The sequence below is a fragment of the Micromys minutus genome, assembly GCF_963924665.1.
Source record: "Micromys minutus genome assembly, chromosome: 31".
Classification (NCBI taxonomy): domain Eukaryota; kingdom Metazoa; phylum Chordata; class Mammalia; order Rodentia; family Muridae; genus Micromys; species Micromys minutus.
In genome coordinates this window covers 26,478,489-26,500,954 of record NC_137966.1, presented here as the reverse complement: position 1 = coordinate 26,500,954, position 22,466 = coordinate 26,478,489, and the positions used below count along the sequence as shown (strand labels likewise).

The following is a 22,466-nucleotide window of genomic DNA, read 5'->3' as shown; positions in this document are numbered from 1 at the left end:
ACCCAGGATTGTATCACACTGGGAGCCCTTCCCCCCCAAATTAGACTGTGCTTAAATATGCTTACAATAATATTCTTGGGGTCAGATTCCTGAAGTTCAAGCCAACCCAGCTTCCTAAGTTGTGCGAGTTTAAAGGGACCCATTTTTTTCACATGGTTTACTCAGTTGTATGTTTGCTTAAAAAGAAGAAGAAAGCTTTGGAGATGGTTCCTCCAGTAAGGCACGAGGATTTTTGTTTAATCCCTAGGGTCATATAAACAGCCAGACACAAAGGTGTGTGCCTGTAATCGCAGAGCCAGAAAGGTGGAAGTAGACAGACCTCCGGGTGTTGCTGAGCAAGCTGTAGGCCAGTGAGGGTCCCTGTCTTAAAAATCATGGCAGGGCTGGAGAGATGGCTCAGTGGTTAAGAGCACTGACTGCTCTTCTAGAGGTCCTGAGTTCAATTCCCAGCAACCACATAGTGGCTCACAACCATCTGTAATGGGATCCAATGCCCTCTTCTGGTGTCTGAAGACAGCAACAGTGTACTCACATACATAAAGTAAATAAATTAAAAAACAAAACAAAAACAAAAACATGGTAACCAACTCCTGAGAAAGAACATCCAAGGTTGATCTCTGTCCTACACACACACACACACACACACACACACACACACACATGCACTTGCACATACATGAATACACACATACAATATCATAGATGATACCAGCATTCTCAAAAGAGTTCTAAAGGAAGGTGACAAAGGATGTTAAGATAAAGGGCTTCTGCACAAGCCAAATGGCTGAGTTTGTACTGGCACTGACCAAATGTGGTGGCAGAGGCCACTCCCTCCAAGCCTTCCTTTTACAACAGACATGAACACAATACAGAAAACAGCACCTATCAAAACTACGAATATAACATCTAAAAATATAAAACTAATAATATAATGCTTCGCACTGACTCAAAGTTTCCTGGACTCCCACTTATGTCCCCTTTCCCCCTTCAAAGGCCCAACACAACAGCCCACACTGCTTTCAAAACCTTGTTAGCAACCACCTGTCTTAATCTGAATCAATGGCTTCAGCTCCCTTTTCCCCTTGTGTTGCTTCATTAACATGGCCATTGCTTTCTCGGGCCTTTAAAGGCTACAAACCAAATACAGACAAAGGCTTGGCTGATATGCCAAGAGTGATTCCCACTCAGATAGAATCGGAGGGAAACCAGTGTAAAAACTCCTCTGTCTTGGTTAGGGTTTCATTGCTGTGAGAGACACCAGGACCAAGGCAACTCGTATAAAAAACAAAATACTTCATGGGAGGAAATGCAAGGTCAAATAGAGGAGCAGGGATTGAAGAAAAAATCACTCAGAAGCCCCCTCACCTTGGGATCCACCCCATATGCAGTCACCCAATCCAAGCACTATGGCCGATCCCAGAAAGTACTTACTGGCTGGAACCAGTCAGAGATGCCCCCTCAGAGACTATGCTAGAGTCATATAGATACAGCTGAGCATGCTTGCAGCTAACCATCAGTCTGAACTTGAATTCAAAGAGGGTGCTAAAGAAAGGACCTAAGTAGCTGAAGGGAGTCACAACCTCATGGGAAGAACAACATTATCAACCAACCTAACCCTCCAAAACTCCCATGAACTAAAACATCAACCTCTGTGTGCACTTTGAGAGACCTATTGATCCAGCTGCATATGTGGCTGAAGATGGCAGTGTCTGGCATCAATGTGAGAAGAGGCTTTGTTCCAGGGAGGACATGTTTTCCCAATGTAGGGGTTGCCAAGGCAATGGGGTGGAGTGGGGGATCAGGTAGGAGTGCACCTTCGTGAAGGCAAATGGAGAGGGAGAGGGAATGGGAGTGGGGTGGGGTAAAGGGATAACATCTCAAATGTAAATACAGAGTACCTAATTAAAAATTACCTAAAAAATACTTATTTGGGGCTGGCTTACAGTTTTAGAGGTTCAGTCCATTATCATCATGGCAGGAAGCATGGCAGCATGCAGGCAGACACGGGGCTGGAGGAGCCGAGAGTTCTCCATCTTAATCTGCAGGCCACCAGGAGGAGGAGACTGTCTTCTGCACTGGATGAGTTTATATATGAGACTTGAAGCTCACCTCCATAGTGACATACTTTCTCCAACAAAACCACATCTCCTAACAGTGCCACTCCCTATGGGCCAACCATTTTCAACACATGAAATCTATGAGGCCCATTCCTATTCTAAACACCACATCCTATAGGCTTATAGCCATAACAGAAAGCAAAAAGCATTTAGTCCAACTTCAAAAGTCCCCATAGTCTATCATAGTTTCAACAGTGTCTAAAAGTCCGAAGTTCAAAGTTTCTTCTGAGACTCTTCTGAGACTCTTAAGTATAATATCGGTATAAAATCAAACTAAAAAAGCAGATCACATACTTCTAACATATCATGGCACGAGATATACATTCTAAAACGTCATAGTGAGAAAACACTGGACCAAAGCAAGTCCAAAAACCAGATGGACAAACTCCAACTCTGCATCTTCATGTCTGATGTCCAACTCCTTTCAGCTTTGTTGACTGCAACTCAGTTCTTTCTCCTGGGCGGGTCCACTTCCTGTCGGCAGCTTTCCTTGGCAGGTATTTCACAGCTCTGGCATCTCTAACATCTGAGGGTCTCCAAGGCAACTTCACCTTCTCAGCTTCTTGTTCCAGTGGCAGGAATCCACACATGATTTTCTGAGCTCCTCCAAAGGGCTTGGGTCACTTCTTGAGCTCTGACCCTTTAACACAGTTCTGGCTGACTCCACTGCTGCTGCTGTTCTTGGTGTTTCTGGTACTGCCCTCTCCAATATGCTGGGATCTCCCACTATACTTTCTTCTCCCCACCCCTCACCCCTGCGATCAGAGACACCCACAGTGGTATGGCCTCTCTTCTGAGTCCTGGCTGTTTGCTTTTCTTAAAAATAAAAAAAATAAAAATAAAAACTATTATTCTGGAGCGATTTCCACCTGATTCCAGTACATTTCTTCTTCTTATTAAGGTCCTGGGCTTTGCAAAATTGTTTAGGTTAATTTATTTGAATTTATTTGTGGTCCACAGTAATAAACGTGCAGTGCGGGCGTTGACAGGGCTCAGTGGGTAGAAGTGCTCGCGTTTCAGCAGTGATCCCAGTGACCCACGTGGTAGAAAGGGAGAAGTGGCTCCCACGGGTTGCTCTCTCATCTCCACACCTTTGCGGTGTCACACGTGTGCCCTTACTCCCACACAGTAAGTAAATGTTAAAAAGTGGAATATACAATGGCCCGATATCTGCCTGCCATATAAACATAAGCAGATAAAAGATGCACAAAAACATGCCCCTCAGTACCTCAGAGGCAAGCTTGGAATTTGTATTCTTTATTTCATGTTTTAAATGTTGGTCTCAAGACTATAGCTCAATTAGTGAATTAAAACTCTGGATTCTGACCTCAATACTGAAAACGAAAATGGATATGGACTCCACAATCCCCTCCCCCGTTCAGGAGGTCAGAAGTAAAGGGCCATGGGAATCTTGCACCATCACCCAAAACAAAAGAGAGAGCAAAACAAACAAGCAAGACCCAGCAGAGCAGGCCTGGGGCCCACACCTGTAATCCCAGCACTCAGTAAGTAGAGCGGGAAGATCAGAAGTTCAACGTCAGCAGCTGCTCGGGCAGACCTGGGGTCAGGCAGCTCTGCCTCAAGCACACTGCAGTTCAGGCTCGGTGTGCCTGCCTAGCACATGTCAGCACTGCACATGTCAGCACTGCACATGTCAGCACTGCACATGTCAGCACTGCACATGTCTGCACTGCACATGTCTGCACTGCACATGTCTGCACTGCACATGTCTGCACTGCACATGTCAGCAATGCACATGTCTGCACTGCACATGTCAGCACTGCACATGGCTGCACTGCACATGTCAGCACTGCACATGTCTGCACTGCACATGTCAGCACTGCACATCAGCACTGCACATGTCAGCACTGCACATGTCTGCACTGCACATGTCAGCACTGCATATGTCAGCACTGCACATCTGCACTGCACATGTCTGCACTGCACATGTCAGCACTACACATGTCTGCACTGCATACGTCTGCACTGCATATGTCTGCACTGCATATGTCTGCACTGCATGTCTGCACTGCAGAAAAGTGAGACAGCCAAGAAACCCCCCTCCTTGCATGTTTACCCAGCCATTTGCAAATTTATTGACTACACTCCCGCCTCTTTTTCTTAGAAACCTATTAACAGCTGTGATTCTTCAGAGTAAGATTTACAAAACACTGCCTCAGAGAAAGGCAGATGGCTACAGGGAAATTCTGTTTAAACTCTGGCTCTGATAGGTTTCTCTGTGGTACTAAGATCAGCATGTGCCAGGCCAGGCAAGCAGAAGCTCACAGGTTAGTCCCAGCAGCCAGTTCCAAGATGCTCAGCAGCTAAGTAAATGCTGAAATCTGGATGCCTCGTTCCAACCCACAGAGGTCAAGGTGATCTGATTTCCTAGGACATTTTTAGAAACTGTGAATGCCCAGTAACCCTACCTCATTAGGAACCAACACGTGGGTTTTCTTGGTTGCTTGGGAATCAGGTCTCACCACGCAATCATCAGGTGTGTGTAGAATTCCTATGGCGTGCCAGAACCTGTGCTAACCTGTTCTTCACAAGGATCATCTGATCTGCCAGCCAAGCATCGTCAACACACAGGTGTCAAAGCTGAAAATATGTGTACATTGTGGATATTTTTAGTTTGTGGGACAGCTAAATTGGTAACAGCAAGTGTGGGGTAAATTCTGTCTCAGTCTACATTAAATTTCACATCTATTTGAGGTTTATACAAAGCAAATAAAGCATCAGACACTGGGCATCGTGGGTGAATATCTGAATTTTCAGTTACTTTTCTACAGCCCTGCAGACTCCAGGCTTTCAAGGATCACTATTCACTGGACCAGGTTTCATATGAAATCATTCTGTGCATCTGGAGATGAGACGTACTTTGTAGTGTGTCTAACTAGTACAAATCTCTGGGTTCCAGACCCAGCACGGCACAAACCAGGCATAGCTGCACACACCAGTAATCCCAGCACTTGGGAAGTGAAGGCAGGATTAGGTCAAGGTCATCTGCTGCAAAGGTAGTTGAAGCTAGCCTGAGATGGTATTAAGCACCTGGATTCTCAGGAATGCACATAAATTATATAGAAAAGGTGTATGCCTCCCTGGACCCTGTGTGATTGTGGCAAACACTGGCTAGAGGTCACTGCTGCAGGTGGTCTGACTCTGATCTCACATTGTCTTTGCAATATAAGTGGCAGGGAAGACGTAACAACATACAAATTATTCTGGCCCACACGCAGATTCTGTCCTGTCTCATAGGAGGCCAGTCCCTCTGGAAATATTCATTCCTAGATCCCCATCAACTACACAGTCCTGGGCTCCTGACTACATGGTCCTTCAGGTCCTTTAAATCCTGTTAGCACAGCTGCCTGGATTCCCCAATGATTCAGATGAATAAAAGATATGTTTGCTTATTTATTTACAGAGCCTTGAGTAGCCCAGGGTGGCCTTAAAACTCACGGTGCAACCTTGAACTTCAAATCTACCAGCCTCCACTTCCCAAAAGCTGGGAGAGAGTACAGGTGTTCGGTACCACACACTGCCGGGGAAACGGAACCTTAGCCCAGACCTAGTCAACAATCTAACTTCTGTTTGTTTTTAGTCTTTGTCACCAAGTTTTATCTTTTTCTAAGGATTATCTTTTAATATAAGGTGTGGTTTGGTTTTGGACCCTGTGCTATAGTTTGAATCTCAAATGTCCGCCCAAAGACTCATATATTAAATGTTTAGACATAGCCGGGCATGGTGATACACAGAGTCCCGCTGAGGTAGAAGTGGTTTGGTGGTCAGTCAGCATATAGGCCTATCACCTGGCTACTTTGAGAGCTTCACCTGAAACATGCCAGAGACCTGCCCATTCCATGCCGGCGTGTTTCTACAGCATCTCTGCTGATAGTCCACTGAGCCGTTAAGATGCAACAGTAAGTGTGGAAGGATGCTCGAAACAGTAGTAAGTGTGGAAGGATGCTGGAAACAGTAGTAAGTGTGGAAGGATGCTGGAAATAGTAGTAAGTGTGGAAGGATGCTCAGAACAGTAGTAAGTGTGGAAGGATGCTGGAAACAGTAGTAAGTGTGGAAGGATGCTGGAAACAGTAGTAAGTGTGGAAGGATGCTGGAAACAGTAGTAAGTGTGGAAGGATGCTGGAAACAGTAGTAAGTGTGGAAGGATGCTGGAAACAGTAGTAAGTGTAGAAGAATGCTGGAAACAGTAGTAAGTGTGGAAGGATGCTGGAAACAGTAGTAAGTGTGGAAGGATGCTGGAAACAGTAGTAAGTGTGGAAGGATGCTGGAAACAGTAGTAAGTGTGGAAGGATGTTGGAAACAGTAGTAAGTGTGGAAGGATGCTCTTCCAATTGGGCTTTGTTGTTTTCCTTTTACTTTTTCCAGAAAGGGAGTGTGTGAAGTAACAGAGAGGTTGACCCACAAAACTAATTAATTAAAATTAAAATTAATTAAGGCTGTTTGTTTGTTTTCCTTAAATACTGAGTCTTATATAGCCCAGGCTAGCCTCAAGTACATATGTAGTGGAGAATGGCCTTGGATTCGGATCCTTCTGCCTGTCTCTCAAGTACTTGGATTACAGGCACATACATCATGCCTGGGTTACAGTGCTAAGCTTGAAACGCAGGGCCTTGTGTGCACTAGGCAAACATAGTGAGCTACACGCTAGCCCTACTTATTGTCAAATACATATCTTACTGCCCAGACCTTAGGGACATAGTCTTCCCTCTGAACGGCAGGCCTGCAGTCCACTCTGAAAGGAAAACAAAAGACTATCAAACGTGACTTGGGGGATTCCCACGTGTGGCCCGAGGTGACAACTCCTCAGCATCTCCATTTTAATTCTATGCCCAATAGCAGTAATAGAAATAATTGAGGATTAACATGAGAGTGCGCACAAGGTGCCGCTGGAGAAGATAATTTCTCACTGCTTAGGAGCACCTAATGTGTCGGAATATTAGCGGAATTGGCCATTGGGACCTTTTCCTCCTCCTCTTCCTCTTTCTCTTCCACTTCATCAAAAAAAAATGCTAATTTCAGTTTGGAGGGAAAAAAAGAAATGAGGCAGGAAGATAGCCTAACTTGGTAAAGCGCTTGCATGAGGATTTGTGTTCTATCTCCAGCACTCACATAAAAGTGCTTGGCATATGTCACTCACTCACTCACTCACACACACACACACACACACACACACACAGAGAGAGAGAGAGAGAGAGACACACACACACACACAGACACACACACACACACACACACACACACACAGACACGCTTACTAAGATGTCATTTAATACCCAGATGCTTGAAGGTGGCAATACAGAAGACATGGTATGTCCCTGGGAACGGATCCTGTTGCAGAGACGGCCTTGAGGCATCTGCCAGGGCTCATGTGTGCAGGGCACGGCTAGTCAGCCAGCTGAAATATTTTTGGCTGTAAATGGAAGTGACATTCTCCTTCACTTCAATTTGTTTGAAAGCAGTGAATTCTCTAGGCAGGAAAGCTTGAAGGGAAATCAAAGCCGTTTTGCATGGAAGTTTTCTCTTGCTTCCAGAAGCTCCTAATTGTGTTTCCCTTTGCTTGACTATGAGCACATGCTTAACAATTGTGATTGTCGGTGCATGCACACGTACTCGAAACTTGCCTTGCACACACATATTCATGTGCACACATGAGGGATAGGAATACTATTGAACTAGAATGCAGTGATGGAGTGAGGACTAGGTTCTGTGATCCATCTACAGACGGGTGTGTACACAGAATGTAGCCTCCTGGAAGTCAGCATTTTGCAGCAAGGTCTGAAGTGCTGATGCATACTAGAACTCAGGGAATCCCTGAAAAGATGATGTAAAGAAATGATCCAGGCACAAAAGGTCGCATGTCAGATTAATTCGATTATATAAAAATACCCATCAGAAGGAAAAATAGCAAAGTGGGTGCTAAGGACCTGGAGAAGGGCCAGAATGAGGCTTGGCAAACGTTAGTCCGAATTATGGCTCCATGGCACCCAGGGAGGTTACTTGGACATCCTCATGTCTTACTCCCTGAAGACTGAGCGGCAGGTGTCCTGTCCCACACACAAAGGGAGGAAGCATCACACAGGGAACTGGGGACGTTTCCGGCACAAGCACAAGAACCTGATTTTGATTCTTTGAGCTCATGAAAAAAGCCAGTGTCATGTAATTCCAGGATTGGGAAGCCAAGGAAGGAGAGTCGCTGGGGCTGGCTGGTCAGCCAGTCTAGGCCAGTGAGGGACCCTGTCACATGCACAAAAACAAGGTAGACAGAGTCTGAGGAATGATAGCTGAGCTTGACCTCTGGCCTCCACACAGTCCTATGACACTTCACCACATGGTCCCACAAAACCTCAAAAGTTTTAAATGCTTACACACATGGAATATTTTATTTTATGGGAACACGGTCCTAAAACTCACGGTAATCCTTCTGTGTCAGCCTTCAAAGTTCTGAGGTATAGGTACAAGACGCCATGCCCAGCACATAAAAGGGTGAAATCATCTTTTTCCCTCCTATAGCACTAGGGATAGGCCTGGGCCGGCAATCTCCTCCCGGGCTTCACCCCTAGCCTGAAACCTTTTCAGCACCAACAGCACAATTCAAGTTGATCCATACCCAGTGTGGAGTAACAAGTCATAATCAACACAGAAATACACTAAAAAGATGGTACTAAATGATCTGGCTATATGCATATGAAATATATAAAACACAAATCAATTTAGTGTTTAGGCTTGGGCCCCTATCACCCAGACATCTCGTTATGGGGATGCAAATATATGCAAACATTTCAAAATCAGCATTTAAGATACTTCCGGTTCCAAAAGTTTCAGATAAAGGATATTCAACCCACATGGATAGATTCTTAGCCTTTTCTCTTGTTTTCAACATTCGTTAGTGGGATGTCAGTCATGAACCTAGCAATAGGATAGACAAGATTTCTTTCCGGTAATCCACCACAGTTTCCTGTAGAGTCTTAGAATGAGGCAGCTAATATCTATGAGTACATTAAATGATAACACATTATAAACTTTAAGGTCTGGGGCTCTAGCCCAGTTGGAGTGCTTGCATAGCTCCATTTCCAGCACCTTATAAATGAGGTGTGAGAGTGCGCTTTAATCTCAGCACCTAAAAGTAGAGACAGGATCAGATATTGAAGGTTGTCTTCAGCTACCTATCAGGTTCCCAATCAACCCTGTCTCAAAAGAAAAACAGAAAAGATACTTTTAACTTGCCCTGGACTAAAATCACCTAGGAAGCATGCCTCTGGACAAGCCTGTGAGTCACTACCTGGATTGGGTTAATAGATGTGGGAAGGAAAATCTGCCTCAACTGTGGTTAATTCTGAGATTCACAAGAGAAAACCCAGTTCTACAATTCTGAGCCAAATCTGAAGCAAACTTTAATCAACTACTGACCGGGATAGACTCTGGCCAGGTCCACTCTGGGATTCCAGGGAGTGGTTACAGTTTTGTAGGGACTTAAAATGGCAAAACCCATAATTCACTGCATTTCCCATCAGGCTCAATCAGGGGCAAGCACGCATCCTGACATGTTTCCTGCCTATGTTCTTCCCACCTACATGCGATCAAGTGTATCTGGTGTAGTGTTCCAGGAAGTTATCTTGTCCCTGGGAAAGCAGGGCTTACTGGTTTGGCTCTTACACTTATGGGCAGGGCCATTCTCTGAGCTGCAGTCCTGGACCAATTGAGATGGACACCAGCATCCACCGTTCTCTTGCTCTCTGACTGCATACAGCACAAGCAGCTACCACTCAAGTGCCTGCTGCCTTCATGTCCTGGCCATGATGGACTGGAACCCTCAAACTGCCTTTAAGTTGCTTTGTCAGGTATTTTATCAGAGCAACAGAAAAAGTAACCAGGACACAAGGCCACGGCTAACTTTGTAAATCTTACCTCCGTTTATTAAAAGAGCTATGTCAGCAGAGATGAATAAACTAGCCAAGTCTCCCATCCAGTTGGCTTCTGGGAAATAACTAAGACAGAATGGACCCCCAGGGAACGGGGCTGCTCAGCTCCTGGCACCTACCCCAGCTGCTGAGGCCCAGCAGACAGCTCTGCAGGACCAGTTTTCATTCGTTGTGACCACCAGGAAGAGCTCCATTGACACCTTCATAGTGTCTATCCAAAGAGGCTGAAGACAGATGGGTCTAACCTCGATGGATAGTGGGTCTCCAGATTTACACAGACCTGTAAACACAGAGAGATGACATTCTATCTCACCCTGGAAATCTGGGCATGGCAAGAACCACATGGAAATCGTTTCAGCATCTTTGCTCCTTGTCAGATGGCAGTTCCTCTTAAGGGTTAAAAGTACTTCACCCCTGGAGAGAAACCTGGTCACACCTCCAGCTTTCCACTGTCTTCATTCCTGTCTTGACCAAGGAGCCCATTGCAGACTGCTCTTGAATGTCTGAAATTCAGACACTGAAACTAATCCCCACCATGAGGAAATAAGAAAGTGTGCCTTTGTAAAAAAACAAACCAAACCAAAACAAAACAAAAAATCAAAAAACCCTAAGCTCATGAGGGTAAAGCCTTTATGGATGAAATTACTGTCTTTATAGCAGATTCCAGGAGTGGAGGCTATGTCTCAGACTTATCCACTTGCTGCTCAAACATCAAGACCCAAATTTGTCTCCAACATAAAATAGTAGTGTCAGAGATGAGGAAACAGAGGCAGGAGAATGGTCCCTGGGGCTTATTAACCAGCCAGGCTACCAAACTGGTAAAAGAAAGATCCTGCATCAAAAGACAAGGTATTGTGGGGCACAGTAGTTTATGTCTTTAACCTCAGCACTTGGGAAGCAGAGACAGGTGGATTTTAGTGACTTCAAGGCTAATCTGGTCTACGTAGAGAGCTTCAGGCTAGTCAGGGCAGCAAGTGAGTCCTCGTCTGAAAAACTGACTTCCATTTATAATTTAAAAAAATAAAAAACCACACAAAAAATACTTGTAGAGTTGGGATGCAAAGAATTCTGTAAGATAAAACTAAACTTCCACACAGTTTGAACACTTCTGAAGTGATGGTCCCTTCTCCCAGCCTTCAAGCACAGTTTAGCACATACATACAATTAGGGTTTTATGTGTATTTTCCCAGTGAAACTCTTGATTTTATTTGCTCTCCACTGTGTCCTCATTTTTCTGCCCATTGCATCCCTCCCTGTCAACCCCTGGCATGCAGCTGAGAGGAGTCTTCACTCTTCCATGTTGGTGTGGTTGGAAGATGACCACTGTCTCTCCACAGGCCCAGGGAAGCTAAGGGCTGGTCTTCCACATGGCAATATTGACAAGTCCTGTGGTACCTTCGGGAGGTGGGGACTAGCGAGAAGTCTTTAAGTCACTTTTAAGTCACCTTTAGGAAACTGGGGTACACTATATATATCATATATATGTATGTGTGTGTGTGTGGTATATCACAAATATACATATATATGATATATATTTTATACACATACATTCACACTGTGATGGTTTGAATAGGCTTGGCCCACGGTGCCATTGTTAGAAGGTGTGGCCTTGTTGGAGGAAGTGTGTTACTGTGAGTGTGGGCTTTGAGATCCTCCTTCTAGCCATGTGGGAGCCAGTCTTCTCCTGTTTGCCTTTGGAACAAGATGCAGAACTCTCAGCTCCTCCTGGACCGTGCCTGCCTGGATGCTGCCATGTTCCTGCCTTGATGATAATGGACTGAACCTCTGAACCTGTGAGCCAGCCCCGATTAAATGTTGTTTATTATGAGTTGTTATATCACAATATCTCTTCACAGCAATGTAAACCCTAACTAGATCACATACAACACACGTGACGCACACACACACACATACACATACACACATACATCCGCTGACTTTACCAGAAACCAAACTAATAGAGCCAACTGATTTTAGCCTTTGACTCTCCAAAGTCATGAGCTAAATACAGATTTCCTCTTCACAAACTTCCCACCTCAAGTATTTTGTTGACATGATGCAAAGCTGATTAATAGATTTTTTTCCATATTAAGAAACTTATAATGCAAATGCAGGCATACATGTGGCCTCTGTGTATAGGCATATAGCAGCTTTACAGACTCGGGTGTGTGCATGTGTGTGTGTGCATGTGTGTGTGCATGTGTGTGTGTGCGTGCGTGTGGGATGTATATGCACATGTTTATGTTTTTGTGGGAGCAGGGAATGTGCACAAGGGTATGGTGACCACAGGCTAATGTCACATATCTTCCCCTATCTCGATCCATCTAATATTTGAGACAGGTTTTCTCACTGGAACTGGAACTTGCTGACTTGGCTAAACGAAGTGGCCAGTGAAGCTCAGGAATCCTCCCATCTTCATCTCTCTAGTGCTGGGCTTACAGCATTGTCCTCATACACGGACGACAGATGCTTTACTGCTATTTCTGCAGCCCCCATGTGAGTATTTTGAATGTTGAGCTATTATCTGACTACTTTCCAAAAAGACTGCAACACGCCACAATTCTACCAGCATGTCCCTGTTCCCTGAATGAAGCCAAATGCTGTTGAATGGACCAGTATGTTGTACTTGATGTTAGCCAAAAGGCTAAGAAGACATGGACCAGCCTGCTAAATGTGTGCATCCCCCATTCTGTGTGTGTGTGTGTGTGTGTGTGTGTGTGTGTGCCATGTATGCATGTGCATGCACCTGTCTGTCTCTCTGCCCCCTCTCTCTGTGTTTGTGTAATTCTACTCTAAGAGCAGTGCCCTGGGGCCTGGAGAGATGGCTCAGTGGTTAAGAGCACTGACTGCTTTTCCAGAGGTCCTGAGTTCAATTCCCAGCAACCACATGGTGGCTCACAACCATCTGTAATGGGATCCGATGCCCTCTTCTGGTGTGTCTGAAGACAGCTACAGTGTACTCACATACATAAAATAAATCTTAAAAAAAAAAAAAAAAGAAAAGAAAAAAGGAAAAAGAACAGTGTCCCACCTGTGGTAGCATCTGCTGCTTGTGGGAACCTACCCCCAACTCTACCCACAGTCTCACTGTCAATGTTACTGGTTCCCAACAATAGTACCACTCCAGTTTTATATCTTTGTAATCTTAAAATTTCGCTTCTTGAAGAAAAGTAAAGCCTTGGTAATAAACTATGTCAAGGAGATGGGCAGCCAATGCAGACTGAGACTCAATTAATATACTTACCCACAGTAATGTTCAGTTTCATGACTTTAAAGGATTACAAAACACAATGAAATCATTCCACCACAGCCTCGTGAAATCAGTCTCCCAACTCAATGCCCACTGATTGAAAGAGAAGGGTCTAGGTGCTGGATAATGTGATGGGCACTGGGCATTCAGCTCCACTAACCTAGCAGTCATTTTTTAAAATAAACGTCTGTGTGCACACTTGCAGATAGATATGTGCATGTCTGTGTGCACACTTGCAGATAGATATGTGCATGTCTGTGTGCACACTTGCAGATATGTGCATGTCTGTGTGCACACTTGCAGATATGTGCATGTCTGTGTGCACACTTGCAGATATGTGCATGTTTGTGTGCACACTTGCAGATAGATATGTGCATGTCTGTGTGCACACTTGCAGATATGTGCATGTTTGTGTGCACACTTGCAGATAGATATGTGCATGTCTGTGTGCACACTTGCAGATATGTGCATGTTTGTGTGCACACTTGCAGATATGTGCATGTGTGCCAGCTGTCATTCCCTAGGTATTGTCCACTCTGAAGCTAGCACACAGTAGGCATGGCCCTTTTATACTTTGTGCTTCTGAAGATAGCACATAGTAGGCTTTACCTTCTAGATTCTGTACCTCTAAAGCTAGTACACAGTAGGCATGACCCATCTAGACTCTGTGCCACTGAAGCTAGCACACAGCAGGCATTCATCCTGTCCAGCAAATAGAGAGGGAATGTGTGCTTAGCCTCTTCAGGGGTGCTCATGAGCAGTGTCTGAAAGGCTACTCCAGAAGAGCCTGCATGTGCATTCGGGAAACATGATTAGCATGTGAGAGCCTCTGCCTGTGTTGGCTTCGAGACCACGAATATTTTGTTAAGCCAAGAGGAAAGAAACCAGAAAAAAATTAAAGAAAAACCCAAAGCCAGTGCATGGACTCTGGCCTTTGAAATTTCGTCCTCCCTGCTTTGAACAGGCGGCTTACCTGAGTTGCCCTCTCTTCAAACTGGCAGTTAACCTGAAATGCCCTTCTTGCCTCTCTTCTAGAAACTGCTTAGTTCACAGGCCCAGTGCAAACACTCGTCTTTGCCTCAGGCCCTGTGAGCACCAGTCTCTCCTCATGTCCTGCTCATGCTGACACGGAGCACTGGTTTATTCCAGGCTTTGGTGTTCTTGTAACCGCAACCCCTCTCCCCGTAATTGTATGCTGTTTGAGGTTCCAGGCTATGTCTTGCTTTATTTCTGATCCCTGCAGCCTCTGCACTGGGCCAGGGATAACAGACCCCCCTGGGAAAAGACATTTGGTGTCAGAGATAAGACCTTCAGCAGGCCGGGTATAGTGACACACACCTTTAATTCCAGCACTTGGTAGGCAGAAGCAGGCAGATCTCTGTGGGTTCAAGGCCAGCCTGTGTTTTGAGACAGCCAGAGCTACATAGTCTCAAATAAATAAAATGTGAAAGAAGTCCGCCACCAACTTCTTTAATTTTCCTATGCCTCGTTTTCCCCAAACACAAAATTGGAATTATGACCTGCCTAGTCAGAGGTTGCAATGAGAAGTGAAAGACTGTGTATTCACAGCTGAGTTCCAGGGACTGCTTATTACTAACAAGCAGTGAATAACCATTTACATACAAAGAGTAGGGCACAGTGGCACATACCTTTAATTCCAGCACTCAGGTGGCAGAGACAGGTAAATTTCTGAGTTTAAGGCCAGCCTGGTCTACAGAATGAGTTCCATGATAGCCTGGGCTACACAGAGAAACACAGATACCAAGAGTAAACACCATTGACTTTCCCCTTCATTTAACACAGCATCAAATACAGGCTTGTAAATTTGATAGTCAGGAAGCTAAGGCAGGAGGAGCACCAGGAATTTGAAGACTGCCATAAAAGCAAAACTAATTCTTTAATATCAGCATCTTCATAAGCCCACACCCCTGCTTCCATAGTAGCCATAACTTGAGATTGCTGCCTACCGGAAGGATAAGGAGACGCTTGTCTTCTTTTTCTCTCAGTGACCGGCCCCCTTGAGGCCAGCCATGCTGTCGCTGTCCCTAGCAACCTGCCCCACTCTAGAAAATTCCCCCTTTGCTCAGAACGATGTCACTGGAAGGGAGAAGGAATGCTTCAGAGAGGCTCAAGCACCGCCATGTGGTCACAGTTGTCCATTCAAAACGAAAGCCAGTCTCAGCTTGTCCCTTGCATAAAATGACTCAGTGAGGTAAGGGCCCAGCAAAATGACTCAGTGGGTAAAGGGGCTTGTTGCCAAGACTGACCACCCCAAGACTCACACTGTGGGAGGAGAGAACAGACTCCACATGCCCCGCCACATAGAGAATAAATAAACACATAAAATACATGGAAAAGCATGGCCCAGCAACATGCCTTATCATGGTAATAAGCTTCAGACTTTTCTTAAAACCATAACTACAGTCCATATCTGGCCTGCCTCCTTCCTGACTAATCATCCATCCTGCCCTGACTCACCGGGTTCCAGCTGCCTCAGCCACCTGCCTCTTCCTCGAATATTCCAAACGTCTTTGCATCTAGAGCTTGGATCCCTTGCTATTTGCATGCCACAATGACACGATATTCGTCAAACAGTTGCTCCCTGGTGCCCAGATGAGCAATATCCCTCCCTAAAAATGCTCAGGAAATATCTATTATGACTAGAGTACTGCTTAGATATTAATCTGATACCCTCACTGCTAATGTCCTGATGTCCCCTAAGTAAACCCTCCAAACAGGAGGGCTTTTGCCTTGCTCAGGATGTATGTACACGTCTTAGAACACTCCTGGGGTGATGACACTTGTCTGCTATCTTGGTACTCTCATGGTGAAGGTAGGAGGGTCAGGAGTTCAAGGTTATCCTTGGCTATATGGTAAATGGAAGCCAGCCTGTGTGGGGAGACATGACCAAGGCAGCTCTTATAAGAGCGAATCTTTAGTGTGTCTGGCTTACAGTTTAGTCCCACATCATCACAGTGGGAAGCGTGGCACTGTGCAATCAGACACAGTGCTGGGTGAGGCAAGAGTTCTCCATATTGACCCACAGCCAACCAGAAGACTATCATCCACACTGGGCCGAACCTGAGCACAGGACCTCAAAGCCTGCCTATAAGTGATGTACCTCCTCTGACAAGGCCACACCTCCTGGTAGCGCCACTCATTCCCTATGGCCAAGCATTCAAACACATGAATCTATAGGAACCAAACCTATTCAAACCACCATGTTGGGATACATGAGATCCTGACTCTAAACAACAAAAAGTAAATGTATTGTTTTTATAGTTAGGAAGAAGGAATAATGCTAAAATAAAATGAGAAATAATACAATTATCCTCCCTAATCAAGAAGTCAAAGGAAATGAGTCAAACCAAGGACAAGGGTGCAGAAACCCTTTCCCTCAACAAAGGCTTCACAGATAGGCAGCAAGTCACACTGCTTCAAGCTGTGTGTTGTTTATTAAACTAGAGATACGGGTCAGTTAATGATCAGCTACTCATTCACACCCTTAGACTTGTAAATAACAGTCATCTTCCAGGGGCTTCTGGGAAGATTGCTACATGGGCTGGATGCCCTTGGCAAACCCCTCTCCCAACACACAATCTAGGTCAAGGTCATCTTTCCCCCACATCCCCTACCCCAGTTTTTGATCATCCTTTAAGAATTCAGATCAGCCAAGATATGGCCCCGACAACAGACCACTGTGATTTTCAAAAGCCCTGAGCTTTCTCAAAAGGCACCTTGTCTTCGTGTCTCTCTTAATCAATTACAGTCAGTTGAAAGCAATATTTTTATAGATCTCGCCACAGTGAAATGTCACTATGCATTTTCCAACTGAGTTATTAAAAAAGGACCCTGTTGCTTATGGCAAAATGGGAGGTGGAGTAGAAACATCAGGAGGTCAACTCTGAGGCCAACCTGGGGTACCTGCTAACGGTTGAAGAAGAAAAGGATTAATAGAAGCAACTTCTTAGAATCTATTTTAAGTGAGAAAACACTAGATGGTTTTCTATCATTTATGAGGCCCTAGAAATAGAAATGGGCCCAGGAGGCAGAGCGCTGACTTGTTGTTCTGTGCACACTCTGTGAAGAAGGCAGCATGAACACAGTCATCAGCCTTACTTCTCAATGATCTCTGCAGATACAAGGGGCTTCCACTTGGGTCCTGTTATGACAACCATTTGTTACGACCTGGGGCTCCCAGCAGACCAGGCTGTGTGATAAATGACCTCATTCTGTTCTCCAAGAGTCCCAAGCATCCATTACTATGATTATCCTCATTTTATATTATTTATTTTTATTTATTTGTGTGGGCACACAGGTGGGTGTCTGTACAGTTCATATGACAGTATTAGATCTCCTAGAGCCAGACTTACAGACGGTTATGAGTCAGTGTGGGTGCTGGGAACTGAACTTGGGTCAAGTGCTCTTAACTACTGAGTCATCTGTCTAGTCCCATTTATTCCCATTTTACAGATAAAGCAGCCAGTAACATAGTTCAACTATATGCCCATGGTAAAGAGCTGGGAAAGGCAAGGGCTAGTTTAACTAACTTCACCTGACTTCGAACTCCTATTCTTTCACTTTCTTTCTTTTTTTTAGTTATTTGATTTTGAGATGGAACCTTTTATGCTAGCCTCAGACTCTCTGTAGCAGAAGATGACGCTCCTGCCTCTCTGGTCCTTCGATGTCAGGCCTGTACCTTCACATCCCACTGGCATCCCTCTCTACTGTGACTGTGGCACACCACATGTTCTCATCTAAAAACTGAGCTGACGGAGTATCAGGTGGTACAGGCTGGAAAGGGCCCCAAATTCAAGTCCTACTTGGATCACTGTGTAGGTTCCACACTCGATGGCTTTAAAATATGGCTTAGTGACAGAGTGCTTGTCTAGCATTCGTGTGCTGTGTTCAGTACCACAATACCACAAATAAGAATGGCGACAGGTTAAATAAATGCTATTGTTGAGAGATGGGCTGTCGCTCAGTCAGTCGAGCACTTGCCCAGCATACACAAAGCCCCAAGTTTGAGTCCCAGCATGACAAATCCAGGTTAGTGGTGCACACCCACAAACTAGGAATAGAGGCAGGAAGATCAGAAATTCAAGATTAAGAGCTAAATTGATGGTTTAGCCTGAGTTTGGTTGATGGAAGGAGAGGCTCTGGTGCTGAGGTGGGAGAGGGTGGTTAGGAGAGGGAGCATCTTTATGGAAGCAAGGGGAGAGGGAGGGGAGATGGGAGTGGGAAGAAAGGGGATAACATTTGAAATGTAAGTACAGAGAATATCCAATAAAAATGGAAAAAAATTTAAAAATTGTCCTCTGACCTCTACATGTGTGCATAGTACATACACGTGCGAACACACACACACACACACACACACACACACACACACACACACACACACACACACGTCATCTTTGGCTATATAGCATGTTGGAGGCCAGCCTCCCCTGAGACCCTATCTGTAAGTCAGAGCACATAAATATTCTACCCTAAGTACTCTAGCTGGAGTGAAAGGAGGCACTCAACAAAGCCTCATCCACGGCTGCCATCTTTCTATTCTTCAGCTCTTTAGAAAACTCGTTAAACACACATAGAAGTGAAGCAGAACCTTTTTAATGGGCTCTTTCTTTCTTCAGCATGTCTGACATCACAGTACTGCCTGGGCAGTTGTTTGGCCATAGCCCCGGTATTACTAATGTCAACACTTCATTAATAAATGGAGGCTCAGACCTGAGGGATGGTTCTATAAATGCTTGTGAATTGAGAGGATGGTTACATATAAACAAAAACCCCAAAATGCTTGATTAGAGAAAGGAATTAAAATTCCCAAACTTGCCAGAATAGAGAATCTACCAGGGGCCTCTGGTTTCCCGCTTTGATATTTCAGTCGTGGAAGCTTAAAGAGCGGAGGGTTGGTTTGGGGATCTACGCCAAGACACATAAGAAACTCGTTTGGCACTGAAACAAGAAACAAGTCTACGAATCTTGGAGGTTTTGGACAAAAAGAATTAGGGAATCTACAGCCAGGACTCAGAAAAACAAAATTTTTAGGAAGATATGTGGTTTAAAGCGAATTCTTACCTCAGTTTGCCCTATGTGCTCAAATTTGGTCCCAATAAAAAGTCAGGGAAATGAGAAGGAACTGGGTATGTTAGTACACACCCGGGTTCCAACGCTTGGAAGGACAGGCAGAAAAATTCAAGGTCATTCTTGGCTACAAAGAGCTTGAGTCCAGTCTGGGTTATATGAGACCTTGACGGGGGAGGGGGCAGGCAGAGGAAGGTGGGGGAGGGAAAGAGGAGAGAATGCTTTAAGGAACTGATCAATGTTTCAGTTTGCTTTTGGTTTTTGTTTTGAGACAGGGTCTTACTTTGTGGCCCTGGCTGGCCTAGAACTCACAGAGCTATGCCCAATATTGCAGTTTTAACTCAGTCTTACTTTCTGCAGTTGAATGAAAAGGAAGAAAGTAAGTTGCCTCTGCAGATGACAGGAACTACTGAAACACAGCTGTGTCCTGAGAGCTTACCTGAGCTTTGTACGCAAAGCCACATGGTATATAAATTATTATCCCCACTTTCAAAGAGCAAAGCTAGAGGACAGAAACACACCTTGTCACATGGTCATCGAAAGAGCAGAGCCCTAGTCAAACCAGGGGTTCCTTGACTGTGTCGCTTCTACCAAGCACTGTGGAGTTCAGGGACCAACACAGCCACTATCTGCTTATAAAATTACTGACCATCTTTGAAACTGACCCAGGAAGGTTCCTGAAACTATGAAGGCAGTTAGCCTTCATGAAAAATGGATGGAGTCCAGCTAATCTGGGTCTGAATCCTGGTCCTGTCATTTTCATGTGTGTTACCTAGCAAGCCCCCGCCTTCTCATCCACACAAAAGGCATCACAATGCCACACAAGGTTGTAGCAGGGATACCTAAGCGGTGTTTCTGAAGTTTAAGAACATGGCAATCTAACAATACAAGGCAGCCGTGAGTGGTATTATTTTGAGCTTGTAAACCACAGACCTGCAACCTCTAGGTTACCTCAAAGTACCAAAGGGTTCAGAAAGGATGAAGCAGAAGAACAGACCTAGGTCTAAAAGGAGAAAGAAGATGTAAGCATTAGAAGAGGTTGGAAGCATTAGAACACCTATCACAGCAGGAATGAAGACATTTGAACTTGAAATCCAAACACAATATAGCTGAGTTGTTGAATCCATAGTTCCAAAAATGGAGAAAACAACCATAAAGGTGTGTGTGTGTGTGTGTGTGTGTGTGTGTGTGTGTACAAACACACAGGATTGACACAGGTGTGTACACACACACACTTTCTCCCAAGGGAGGGTAGGAAAACAGCATATTTACAATAGTTTAAGTGCATATAACGCAGGGGCTGGTGCAGGAAAAAGCACTGAGCCCAGAGACCCCATCAGAGCCGGTAGCTGCAGGGCCCCAGAGAAAGCAAGAGGGCTTTCTCCAGTCCTGAAGGCTACACCAGGGCATACTGGGAAGCCCCTAGAGTCATAGGAACATCAGTGGCCTTAGACTTTGCAGATAGTCTCCACTGTTTACAGAGTTTCTAGTATTGCGACCAACAAATTAAAAGCAAGTCTTGGATTCATTTAGAGATGTTTGTTGATACAAAAACACCGAGGAGAGAACCTGTGAGTAAAACCACCTCCAAGAGCTGAATCAAACCAAACTGGATCATTGAGTCAAGGGCTAATAAAGTGGGGGATGGGGGGGTTACAGCACTAACCTTGCCCCTGCTTGTTCTTTCACCTCTCCTCTGACCCAGGAGGAGGTGGGAAGATGCTGAGATTTCAGCTATGCCCTGAACCTCAAGACAGAAAGAGCATGCAGACACTCCCCCATCTCTATATGTGGGCGCTTTCCAAGCTGCCCTTGGCTCCTGCGCCCTCAAGCATCCCAACACTCTAGCATCCCTCCTGGGATGCAGAAAGATGGTCCTTGGCAAAAGCAGCTTCCGGCTGCTCCTTAGTCCCGCTCAGCTGGACTCCCAGCTTAGCTGTCTCACGATTTCCAGAGAAGCCTCCGAGTGCAGCCCAGCCCTGGAGGGTCCCCTCTTTTGTTTGTAGGGAGAACACTGTGCTGTTGTGCAACACTGGAAACCCAGCTGCGGGGGCGCTTCCTCAGTCAGCTCGCCGCGTTCCAGTCTGCTCTAGGGGGCCCCAGTTCAGCAAGAGAGTCCCCAACTGTTCCCACACGTTCCCTGCCCAAACACTCACTTGCCAGTCCCTCCGCTCTCCATGCTGTCTCCTCCACCGCCCCATAGCGCCTCAGAGGCTTCTCGGCTTCCAGATGAACAGACAGAGATTGCTTTAACTCCATTGCTGATCCCCGCAGGCAAGTCCAGGGGTCCGTTTCACTCCATCCCTGCTGAAGGCTGCAGGGAGGAAGGCGGCTCAGAACAGCAGTGTTTTAAGGGGCAGGGCGTTGCTGAGGAAGCTGCTCCATCTCTTCAATCTCCAGCACCCGAAAGCGCCCAACTGGTACCCAGGATGGGGGAGGGATGCATAACACATGCGCAATGGAGGCTGGAGGGGGGAGGTTTGGGGGCTGGGTAGGGAGAAAGAGGGACAGATGATAAACTCTCTAGAACAACAAAAACAAAAACAACTAAAATAAAAATCACCCCCAAATGAAGCAAGAATAAGACACCTGCCCACGCTGAAGCCAGTAGATAGGCTTTGTGTAGATGGATCTAGCATTGTGGGTGGCTTGGGATCTGTTAGAGGACTGGTAGGTTTTAAGTGTGATTGGTGAGCCAGAACGTATCTGTAGATGATGATCCTTCTTTGGGGACAAGCTCAAGTGTGGAATGCTGCTTTCGGGTTCTGTGTTGTTTGCATTTATGTGCATGATTTGAATATAAAAGGGAGACAGCAGCCACCGTGTGTGTGTGTGTGTGTGTGTGTGTGTGTGTGTGTGTGTGTGTGTGTGTGTGTGTGCGCGCGTGCGTTCGCGCGCACCTATGTCAATTCTGTGTGTTTGTACGTACAGAAAGAAGAGAAGCAAAATATTTTGTATATATGGCTAACAAAGCTGTTCAGAACACTTATCTTTACAAACCTGGAAAATAATTATAGTGACCAAACATAGCAGCAATAATAATTTTAAAAATGCAGTGTCAGGACTAGA

General features: G+C 45.3%; 1 protein-coding gene across 2 annotated transcripts in view; it reads right to left on the bottom strand.

Annotated features, from left to right (window-relative positions):
- BMERB1 (bMERB domain containing 1) overlaps window positions 1–21,656 on the bottom strand; it is a gene marked incomplete at both ends in the record, with an annotated part of 93,530 nt that extends 71,874 nt beyond the window's left edge. Inside the window, one exon of one of the 2 annotated variants that reach the window (XM_080908140.1) lies at window positions 21,531–21,656. In XM_080908140.1, coding sequence (XP_080764266.1) covers window positions 21,531–21,656 — 126 coding nt within the window. The remainder of the gene's footprint in view (window positions 1–21,530) is intronic. The other variant, XM_080908141.1, reaches the window with a different exon arrangement.
- Window positions 21,657–22,466: the final 810 nt, after the last annotated feature.